The sequence below is a fragment of the Epinephelus lanceolatus genome, chromosome 21, assembly GCF_041903045.1.
Source record: "Epinephelus lanceolatus isolate andai-2023 chromosome 21, ASM4190304v1, whole genome shotgun sequence".
NCBI classification, from domain to species: Eukaryota; Metazoa; Chordata; class Actinopteri; order Perciformes; family Serranidae; genus Epinephelus; species Epinephelus lanceolatus.
Window position 1 is genome coordinate 3,998,233 of NC_135754.1, and position 12,133 is coordinate 4,010,365.

Sequence of the window (12,133 nt, forward strand, 5' to 3'; positions counted from 1 at the left end):
GGATGTTTGTGCCAAATTTGAGAAAAAATACCCTTAAGTTATTCTTGAGATATCACTTTCATGAGAATGGAACAGACAGATGCTAGCGTGGAAGCATAAACACGATAATGAAATAAGTATCAGATCAGGCTCTTAGGAAACACTCAACAATATAGAAATTTAAACAAGGAAAAAATACTGATAAATATCAATAAATAACAGTAGGATATGATTCATTACAAAACCTTTTTATTTTTACGTCCCAAATCCCAACATAAAACTTCCAGCAACATGAAGTACAATGTGGAAGTAAATATGAAATTCCCAAACAGGCTGCATGCTGTACAGAAACCAGCACACATGGCAGCAGTGAGCTAGAAAAGTCAATTACACTGAAAACAAATGTACATTAAGTTGATTCAAAAACAAGCAGGAGAAATACTGCATTAGCAAGAACATCAAATAACTGCTGTTGTGAGCATCAATGTGCTTGTTTTACAGAGTTAGTACACCATCAACGTTTGTGTTTCTGCTTTAACAATCTAACAAAAAGCATAAGAGGCAAACGTAGCACAAGCAGTGAAAAGGTGTCCTTTCTACACTCGAGTCATCAGGTATTATTTGTTTGATTATGATTCTACATTTATTTCACAGTGAGTTTTCTTGAAGTTTACTGTGTTAAAGTGGAAACAGACAACATTTCAAATCCCACAGCATTTTGTTTACCACAGTTAACACCGGTTGTTCCACTCTCAGCCATTTCCGTGACTAGGAATAGAACATATATTGATAATCTTTGGCAGCTGGGGATAGCTTCTGACGGCTACCAGGGAAAACAAAAGCTCTATCCTCTTCCTGTTTTGGTTGCACAATGGTTGACCAGGCCCCCAGGAAGTGCGTCAGACTTTGTCTATGGGACATAGTGGCCAAATAATGTAATTACAACTTCTGGGTCTGTCATGTCTGGGCCCAAGAAGACTTCCTCCCATAGACTTACATTGGGAAAGAGATGTAGGTGAATCACTGGATACATTTTTTTGAGCGTCACAACTGCTGTGAAATAACTTGATTCACTATCAGGATTTAATCTATAAGGTACAATAACAATTTTAAAGTCTGGAAGAGCTGCCCAATCAAATCATTTCATACCAATTCAAGTTAGCAGAAATGGGTCCTATGATGCAAAAGTAATTGGGTAATTTTACATCAGGAAGTTGAACTATTTTGGCTTAATGTGCCACTGAGCAGCTTTCACAGGAATAACCAGGGGCCCAATTCCTTTGTGCCATAAATCGAACTTTCAATTTCACAAGAGTTAAGTGAAAGTGAGGTTTCTATGGTACCATCTAAATGCTGATGGTGTCATTATTCTGTAGCCATTGCATTATGCAATCAACATTTACCCCATGATAACTAAAAAGAAAAAAAATGTCTATTTCCACTTTAACCGTCATTGTGGGTGAGTCGTGTTTTCTAAAATAGACATTCTTTGGTTCAGGCTGGTTATAGTGCAGCATTAATGGCAATGGCTTTAAAATGTCCTGTATGGACAGTGCTGTCCCTTAACAATCCAAAAGGCACAGACAGATTTACAGAGCCTCTGTATCTCCACACAGAAGCTTCACAGAACATACACATTTACTGGACATTATTACTGAAAATGGAGAAAAAGCTTTCTACGCAGGGCAGGATTCAGCCTGATCAAGAGTTCATCCATGATGAGAGTGCAGATCTGACATAATGATTGTACTGAGGTACTTTCAGAAGCAGTGTTGAACACATGGTCAACACATACTTTTGACTGAAAGAACTATTACAAAGTATGAGGTATGAGCATTCTCTTAAAGCAGTCCACTGACAGACAACTACGCTTAGCTAGTAAGACAGCAAACACAAGAACTTAAGGTTCCATTTCAACAACATATTTTCATAAATGGAATATGTTTAAGATTCTTTATGAACATGTCACTCTCATGTCATTTTTTGACTCCACTGCCCACTGAGGGCCGAATTCACAGAAGGATTGCATGGCTTTTGCGGCTGCTAAACTGGTAAAAATGGAGCAAACAGATACCGTCTAATTCACAAAGCACGCGCAGAGGGTGAAATGCTCCACTAACTGCACTGCCAAGCAGATTGTGTCTCGGTGCTCCGGTGTTATTTGCACGTATTTAAATGAGGTAATATGCATGTATTTGGAGGAAAAATTGGCCATTTCTATGCAAATGAGCCTCACTGATAAACAACGTCTAATTCACTAACACCAGCGCTAATAGCCACACGCAGTTTGAGTGAAGTCAATAACGTCTTTAGAAAGCTGGTGCAAACTGGGCGCTCCTCTGTGGAAGCCTCTCGCCCAGACTTTCCAGTGATCATGGCAGCAGTGATCGTCTGTTAAATCAGTCTGTAAATAATATTTTGACACTATTATTATAATCATTATTACTTTAATGGCATCCGAAGATACTGATGCTTTGAAAAGGTGACAGTCTGCGGTCGTTCTCAAAACGCACTTCTGTCACGCACTTCAAAAGCAACTTTCAATAATTTATTTTATGAAACAGGGGAAACAAACGTGAACAAATATGGTTCCATAATTCATATTAAATTCAAAAGATAATGAAAAAACAGCTACAAGTGAGAGGGAATAGTGATAAAGTGGTCAAACTTGGTCAAATCCACAGCCTCAACCCAACCGACACGGTTAGACTGACTCACCAGCAGTATTCAGTACTTTGCCAAACAAAGTCTGCCATTGTTCTGCCACGGTGTTCTTGGCGCAAAGCCAGCATTTATACTTTGCCATAAATGTGTGGCTTATTGCAATCAGGGGCAAATCAGGGGCAAACTGCACTCAGCTGCCAAACTTTGTGGGCGTGTTTGCGCTGGTATATCATTAGCGCAATATCCTTTGTGAATAGGACGTTAAGACAGAGCAAACTGCGGGTGCAAATGAAGTGCAATTCAAGGTGCTATCAGAGGCCGCAGTTCTTTGTGAATCTGGCCCTGAGTCTGGGTTTGACTGGTCAGGACTGGATTGAAATATTTTATCAGTCTGTTGTGAAATATGATAACAGTTTCAGTCAAGTTTAGGCTCACAAAAGTTAAATGTCAAACTCTGTTTATGTGTCAGCTGGGCAGTTAATACTATTAGAGGTTAAACAACACAGTGGTCACTTGCTTTCAGTTACAATATGAGTAATAACTTATGGTGTACAGTGAGAGCGCAGGCCACTAGGTTCCAAAAAAGAAAAAAAGATATTTAGAGACATGGCTCTGACTCATACCTAAAGGGGAACTCCACTGGTTCTAGTGCAGACAACTCAGCCTCAATGAAAGATGCATCCGACAATATGAATAAAAGTGGGGATAGATTTCTCTAAGAAAACTTTTTAATTAATAAAATGTAGTATTTACACATGAGCTCAATGAAGTACAGACTAGTAACTAGACTAGTAACTATAATATCCTGTATTCTGTACTGGCTCTTTCGCTGCTATAAAGAGTGAGATCCACCATCTCTGCCATTTCACAAATCCTTTTTGATTGTTGTTTTATTTCTTAATATATCCCTGACCTGCACTTTATCACATACCGCAAAACTTCAATTAATATCCTGAGCTTTTATTTGCTTCAATTACTAAACTCAACTGGTTGATGTTTCTGACAGGCCTTTGATTCCTTTTGCACAAACTTTTGCTCAGGAAAGATGGGAAATACTATTTAATTATTTTTTTTCTAGCACTATGAATATTACTTGTATAAAAATTAGGCTATCAAATAGCATATCAATAATGAATCATTCATTTGATCTAGCTCTGATAAACAACACATCTAGGCCCACCTGATAAACAGAGACGGAGAAGCCCTTTTTACACAGAGATGGCCCTATAGAGCCACTGAAAAATCCCTCTTAAGGGCCCTTCTTTGCATCTTTACACAGAACCAAACAACTGCGTCATCATGCTTCAGTGTGTGATTTTAGACAGTATGCTGGCATCACAGAAGTGAAAGTGAAGAAAGAAGAGGAAAGTAGTGAGAATGGAGAGAACACTAAACAGAGAAGGTAAAGAAAAGAAAATAATGTTTGAGTTAAAGTGCGGTCTTCGTTTGATGAACACAGTTAGCAGTGGATTCATATGATAATATTCACAGCTTGGATTTATTTTCATAAATATGGTTTTGATTCTTTTGATTACTGGACCCTTACACGACTAAATAAAATGGACATATTCAGATTTCAAAGGTTCAAAGGTAGGGAGTCACCACTTTTTGTCTCTGTTGTTTTCAATGACAGTGTATCTGTATGAATTGTTCTTTGGTGCTCATGGTTTCACTAAAATAGATAGGAAAATAGATAGAAAAGAATAGATCTTAAAATCTTACTGCTGGTCTACAAAGCCCTGAATGGTCTCGGACCAAAATACATGCTTGATCTACTGGTTCCCTACGAAGCATCCAGATCATCTGGAACAGGTTTGTTGTGTGTTCCAAGAACAAGAACCAAGCAAGGTGAGGCAGCATTCAGTTATTATGCTCCTCACCTGTGGAACAAACTTCCTGTAGATCTGAGGTCTGCTCAAACTGTCAGCTCCTTTAAATCAGGGCTAAAAACACTATTGTTTACTGAAGCGTACTCTTAGATTAAATACTTACCTGCTGTATTCTACTGCCCGTACTTTTTAACTACACTGCTGATTTATGCCTTTTATTATTCTACTTCTTTTCTTATCCTGACTGTTCAATGTATTGAGCCTGTTTTTATTTTATGTTACTGTATTTTATTATTATCACTATCATTCTCAATTTCTATTTCCCTTTTTAATCGACTATTTTTATTGTTTTAAATTGTGTCTTGTTGCTTTTAATGTCTCTGTAAAGCACTTTGAATTACCTTGTGTTGAATTGTGCTATACAAATAAACTTGCCTTGCCTTGCCTTGCCTTGCCTAAAATAAACTGAATGATTGAATTGTGGAGAATCTAACTGAGCTAACAATGTGTAGTATGTCCATAGTGACAAAAGGTTACACATTTATATCTGTATGTGCGATCTAAGCAAGTTAGAACTACCTCAAGCAGGGAGCCAACGACCCGGTGGGCTTTGAGAGGTTTTATATCCCAAAAAATTCTATCTAAATAAACTGTTTCCCAGCATTAATGGCAACCAGTGAGACGTTTATTTGTCAAAACATGTAGCAACACCTGGCGAATAAAAGGGACTCAGTATTTATCCCCGGCTGTGCTTTAAATTGAAGTTTTAAAGTATACTGTAAATAATGTATTAAAAATCAAACAGCACTTACACAGTGTCTGACGCATACTCTGCTCTGAATGGCTGATGATCACTATTACGTGCATCACTAAGGAGAGGACAGGTGTTAAAGTATTATACTTTTTTGGCCTGGATTATTAACCTGTGCTGTTATTTAGTGAGTATAAATAACAAATTACACTACTCTAACACTACCTAACACTTCACCTATTCTGAAGTTTAGAAGTCTTATCATTGCTATGAACCTTGTCTGTGCAATCCTCCAAATATTCTTTATAACTAATAAACACCCTCACTTGTGTGGTTTGGCAATCTGTGTGCATGCATGACCACATCAGTATATTTTGCTATGTACAGTACAGGCCAAAAGTTTGGACACACCTTCTCATTCAATGCGTTTTCTTTATTTTCATGACTATTTACATTGTAGATTCTCACTGAAGGCATCAAAACTATGAATGAACACATGTGGAGTTATGTACTTAACAAAAAAAGGTGAAATAACTGAAAACATGTTTTATATTCTAGTTTCTTCAAAATAGCCACCCTTTGCTCTGATTACTGCTTTGCACACTCTTGGCATTCTCTCCATGAGCTTCAAGAGGTAGTCACCTGAAATGGTTTTCCAACAGTCTTGAAGGAGTTCCCAGAGGTGTTTAGCACTTGTTGGCCCCTTTGCCTTCACTATGCGGTCCAGCTCACCCCAAACCATCTCGATTGGGTTCAGGTCCGGTGACTGTGGAGGCCAGGTCATCTGCCGCAGCACTCCATCACTCTCCTTCTTGGTCAAATAGCCCTTACACAGCCTGGAGGTGTGTTTGGGGTCATTGTCCTGTTGAAAAATAAATGATCGTCCAACTAAACGTAAACCGGATGGGATGGCATGTCGCTGCAGGATGCTGTGGTAGCCATGCTGGTTCAGTGTGCCTTCAATTTTGAATAAATCCCCAACAGTGTCACCAGCAAAACACTCCACACCATCACACCTCCTCCTCCATGCTTCACAGTGGGAACCAGGCATGTGGAATCCATCCGTTCACCTTTTCTGCGTCTCACAAAGACACGGCGGTTGGAACCAAAGATCTCAAATTTGGACTCATCAGACCAAAGCACAGATTTCCACTGGTCTAATGTCCATTCCTTGTGTTTCTTGGCCCAAACAAATCTCTTCTGCTTGTTGCCTCTCCTTAGCAGTGGTTTCCTAGCAGCTATTTGACCATGAAGGCCTGATTGGCGCAGTCTCCTCTTAACAGTTGTTCTAGAGATGGGTCTGCTGCTAGAACTCTGTGTGGCATTCATCTGGTCTCTGATCTGAGCTGCTGTTAACTTGCCATTTCTGAGGCTGGTGACTCGGATGAACTTATCCTCAGAAGCAGAGCTGACTCTTGGTCTTCCTTTCCTGGGTCGGTCCTCATGTGTGCCAGTTTCGTTGTAGCGCTTGATGGTTTTTGCGACTCCACTTGGGGACACATTTAAAGTTTTTGCAATTTTCCGGACAGACTGACCTTCATTTCTTAAAGTAATGATGGCCACTCGTTTTTCTTTAGTTAGCTGATTGGTTCTTGCCATAATATGAATTTTAACAGTTGTCCAATAGGGCTGTCGGCTGTGTATTAACCTGACTTCTGCACAACACAACTGATGGTCCCAACCCCATTGATAAAGCAAGAAATTCCACTAATTAACCCTGATAAGGCACACCTGTGAAGTGGAAACCATTTCAGGTGACTACCTCTTGAAGCTCATGGAGAGAATGCCAAGAGTGTGCAAAGCAGTAATCAGAGCAAAGGGTGGCTATTTTGAAGAAACTAGAATATAAAACATGTTTTCAGTTATTTCACCTTTTTTTGTTAAGTACATAACTCCACGTGTTCATTCATAGTTTTGATGCCTTCAGTGAGAATCTACAATGTAAATAGTCATGAAAATAAAGAAAACACATTGAATGAGAAGGTGTGTCCAAACTTTTGGCCTGTACTGTACAGCCTGTGAAAACAGCTGTATGCAGTCTTCTATGGTTTTAGAGGAGTTTGTCATGCCTCCAAAGTGTTTGGAGACTTTATAAATGACTGGTGGTGTGAAGTTAAATATGGTGTGCAAGAGAGGGAGATGTTACTGAGTTGCATTATGGGAAGGTAATGGATCCAGTCTTTTTGGAGCTTTATCTACAAACAAGATTAAAGCCAGGATATTTTGGCAATCATTAGTGGACTTGACTTGCACCACTTTTTTTTTTTTTTAATCTATCTGTCCTGATTTCCCCCAGCTTTATAAAAGTGAAATACTAAAACCACTGGAGTACCCCTCTAACACAAATACAGTTAATCAGTACTTTCTACTACTTTGGGTGAACAACTGGTGACCTTCAGCAATTCCTTTCTATGCTTCCAGGCTTAAAAACACAAATCTCTAAAAACAGTTTGTCTACTATGACTTTTTTATGCAAAAGTCTCTCATTGCCAGCTAAAAGCTCATCAGGCATATATGACTGCAAAGCTAACATAAAAAATTAAAAAATGACTGTATATCTTTTTGTATAAATCCCATTGACCCAAACCTGCTACACACAAACCCTGAGAAACTATGGTAAGCGAGAGAGAGCATTAACACCAGCCTCTGTCAAATATTAATAATATTGATTCTGAATGGTACGATTATTTTCTCTACAAAGACACTTGGGTTAGTGGATGGTTGTTCATTACCAGATCTGTTGTCTTTTAAAACCTCTGTGGGAACTAAAACAGAATATTCACTGTGATGTGGATCTGCCAGAGGGACTGATGGAACACAGGAAATGTTTTGCCGTGGCTACATTTGTGGGTGTTTCTGTTAGGTAAGACGGACACCTGAAGGTGTGCAGCAGGTTCGGTTTCAGGTTCAGGACTGCTGACTGCTCCACTGGTTGGCCATAGGCCTGCGGAGCAGCTCCTCCACATGACGAGCCACGTCCATTGTGTCTTCCAGGTCAAAGTCTCCATCTGCATCCAACATGGTGTCACTCCTGACAGGACAACAGCAGACACGGATGACACACTTTATGAGGGAGGTTCATGGGAAAATTAGCTTTTCTACATCATACTTCATTAGTATCACCCAGGACACACTGTATATACTTGAGCAAAGTAAACTCTAAATAACACATAAAACTACATTCCTTATAACACATAAAACTACTATCTCAAACCAGCATTAGTCAAACATGATGACATGACTCTGTCTTACAGAAATGCACAGGAGAATTTCCTTGCAGCATTCAACTTGTTCTCATACACACATATTGATTGATTGACAATGGCTACGGTTACATGATGGCTTCTCATTTAGAATGAAATAAATCTGAATGAAATCATTCAGAATTAAAGTCTTTCCAGGTAGTTCCAGGTAGTCCAGCCTTTATTCAGGTCTGTGCAAGGTTTGGGCCAGGGAATGTTTCTGATTGGATAGGGGGCGGGGCGGATGTTACGTGTTTACGTTTACCGCAAGAAAACACTGTAGTCTTCGCTCCGGATAACAAGATGCTTGACGACGCCGTTCTTAGTGCCTTTTTCGGGTGTGTTTTGCTTATATTCTTGAAGCAGCAGTACGACAACAACCTTGTTCTGCTAATGCTTCATCTGTTGAGGAGGAGAAGGGAGGTAGAAGGTCAAAGAAGGGAGACAGAAGACCGTGCTGTGGCGAATGGAAACCGGTGAGTGCAACGAGTCCGACTGCTCTATCTCAGCCCGTTGCTATGCAGCCCATTGCTATGCGCACTATATACGTCATCGCGCCAGAAGGGCAAGGAAACAAGCATGCGCAGAAAGACCGGAATGAACTTAAAGAGGAATGAGTGTATACATGCACACAAAATTCTTTCATTCGGAATGACAAACAGAATAAACCACCCCCTTTAATCGGATTTAATGTTCAATCGGAATGACCGTTTTTCAATCAGAATGACCGTTTACATGACCACTTTTAATCGGAATGGCCTTTCATTCCAATTAAAAGTGGAATTAAACTGTGCATGTAAACGTACTGCATGTCATCTTAATCAATCATCTTGAAAAGCTGATTGGTCTTTCTGACTGTGTGTTACAGTGGTTAAAAATAAACATCAAAGGTTGAAAGGTTTATGTCAGTCCTGGAGATCATGAGTCTGAGAAACATGACCTCTGATTTGGGGTTGCACAAGGGAGCTGCCTTGGTCCATTATTATTCTCACTGTACATGCTGCTACTTGGTGACATCATTAGAGAACACAATGTTTGTTTCCATAGTTATGCGGATGACACGCAACTGTACATCTCTGCTGAGCCAAACAGCGCTGCAGCCATAAACTCCCTTACTTCCTGTCTTTTGGCAATAAATAAATCGATGAGCAACAATTTCTTAAATAGTACTTAAAGTTTAATGAAGATAAAACTGAAATCCAGCTGCTGATCTAAGCTTCAAGTCCCACATTAACAACAAAAACATATTTTTCCACTTCAGAAACATAGCTAAGGTATGGCCATTACTAAATAGAAAAGATGCCAAGAAATTGATCCATGCCTATTTCAAGCCCACTTGACTACTGTAATGCACTTTTTTCTGGCCTTCCAAAAAACACCACTGAGAGACTTCAGCTCATTCAAAACTCTGCAGCTCAGTTATTAACCTGAACCAAGAGGAGAGAGCACATCAGGCCAGTCTTAGCTGCTCTGCACTGGCTTCCTGTTACATTTAGAATTTATTTAAAGCTCCTCCTCCTTGTATACAAAGCACTAAATGGGCTGGGACCCAGCTATATTGCTAACTCTCTTGTTAACTGTTTGCCTCCAAGAACAATGCGATCATCTGCTGCTGGTTTATTGGAGGTTCCCAGCAACAGCCGGAAGAAGATTGGGGATGATTCCTTTGTCAATAACACCCTAAAGCTATGGAACACACTACGTATAGATATCAAGGTAGCTAGCGCACTAAATATTTATAAAAGAAAGCTAAAAATGGATCGGTTCACTTTATCTTTTAACTAGCTCTGACTTTCCTGATTCAGGTCTGACACTTCTATTTATGCTTCACGCCGCTGCAACACTTTTAAAATTTTACTTGATTTTATGATTATAGTTTTACAATTCTATGATTTTATTCATCAGTTCTGTTTTATGTTTATTCTGTCTATTTTCATGTGAAGCATGGATAATGCCCTTATTATAAAGCACTTTGTTGTGCATTTCTTGCATTAAAGGTGCTATAGAAACAAAGATCATTATTATTATTATTATTATCATTATCATCATATCATCATTAGTAGTAGTAGTAGTAGTAGTATTCTGGGGACTGACAGACAAATATCCTGTGAGTTTCCCATGAAACATTAAGCTAAAACATAAAATTGTTTCTCACAGTTGTTGGCTTTAGACCCTTTACTGTACTCATATTTATTTATTTTTTCCAGAAAGACAAGAGAACAAATTTGTCAGTACAACTCTGAGCAGTATATTTATTACTCCTCATTTATATTCTGCTTATACTACACTGATTGTCTGTGTTTATGGACATATTCACACACAGCTGGCTCACAGTAGTGGATGAAGGGTTAACAACCTTTACTTAAAGGTCAAGTGTGTAGGATCTAGTGGTGAGGGCGCTGACTACATGTAGGAGGATTATGGTGGTCGACATGAAAACCTAATACCCCTTATTTAGAGTCAGTGTTTGGTTTGTTGGTTCTGGGCTGCTATAGAAACAACATGGCGGACTCCGTGGAAGAGGACCTGCCATTCATGTAAATATAAACACTCATTCATTCTAAGGTAAAAAAAAACCAGAGGTGCCGACTTGGTTAAACACAGTGGGGCAAAGATGAAGGCGTCATGTCATAAGGAGACTGCATGCTCTAACCAAGTTGGGCTCTTTCTCCTTGCTATAACAGCTTGCAGATGCTGGGAAAGGTTCTTTTCAACATGTAAATATCAACACTCATGTTCTCTGGTGAACCTTTACTGTAGGCCTTACACAGGGGACTTTCTTGACAGCCGTCTAAAGGCAGCAGATATCTGTTCCTTCTGCAGGCTCTACTTAGAGTGATGTTGCTCTCTGTTGAACTGCAATTATGCACAGCAGATATACTGCTTACAAATTGTGCAACCTGCATCAGAGTGTTTTAAAATAACCTCACATCCCTCAGTGCTTATTCTACATAGTTTCTTCTGCACATCAACAGGCATATTGGAGACAGATTGAAAAAAGTTCACACAGCTTCATGAGAAATTGTCAATCTCTTAAAACTTCACGCTGTGCTTTTAACTCTTTCAGGACTGTCTGTTCCAGTCAGTCTTTGACCCAGTGAATGCATTCTAAACACCGGTTAAGTGGGGTAACGGCTGCCCAGCACAAGAATGGCCAAAATGTTGCCTGGAGCTTCACATTTGTCCCAAGGCCCAGACCACAACAAGTTTCGGGTTCCCAAAAATGTCAGTGCATCATGACAGAGAAAGCTGTGATTAGATGGGGTGAAAGTAGTGACTGTAATAAGCCATGTTTATCACAGCTTTTAATGTACCCACCTAGGTTCTTTCTGATCCCACCCCTGCCCATTGCCCAAGTGCACCACAGGTGTGCCAAAATGACCAAAGGTGTGTTTGGTACGCTCCCGACACACTTGACAGGGTGCACCTGACTGCGAGCTGGCTGACCCCTAGGTTCACAATAATAGAGCCCGCGGAGTCTTCTTGTGCGCACAAAAAGATGGGGGACAAAAAGTCTCGCTGTCCCCTCTATTACAGCACCAGTGATGAAAACGTTGATTCTTAGTTTCAGGTGATTATACACTAATGAAAACATGGTTAAGTTTATTATATTCCATTTATGCCAATAGATGGCTCTGAATCCTACACACTGGAGCTTTACTTAAACC

The 12,133-nt window shown here is 39.7% G+C and overlaps 1 protein-coding gene and 1 long non-coding RNA gene across 2 annotated transcripts in view; both read right to left on the reverse strand.

Moving 5' to 3' along the window:
* Nucleotides 1–211: 211 nt before the first annotated feature.
* Nucleotides 212–5,663, reverse strand: LOC144459383 (uncharacterized). The gene is made up of 2 exons (XR_013488354.1): nucleotides 4,928–5,663; nucleotides 212–4,315 (listed from the first exon to the last, which is right to left on the reverse strand). It is a non-coding gene; the product is annotated as an uncharacterized LOC144459383 (long non-coding RNA).
* Nucleotides 5,664–6,698: 1,035 nt separating this feature from the next.
* The window catches only part of LOC117247445 (signal transducer and activator of transcription 5B-like), a 44,914-nt gene continuing 39,479 nt past the window's right edge, over nucleotides 6,699–12,133 (reverse strand). Inside the window, exon 19 of the mRNA XM_033612012.2 lies at nucleotides 6,699–8,254. Within this exon, the coding sequence (XP_033467903.1) occupies nucleotides 8,131–8,254 (124 nt within the window). The 3' untranslated portion in view covers nucleotides 6,699–8,130. The remainder of the gene's footprint in view (nucleotides 8,255–12,133) is intronic.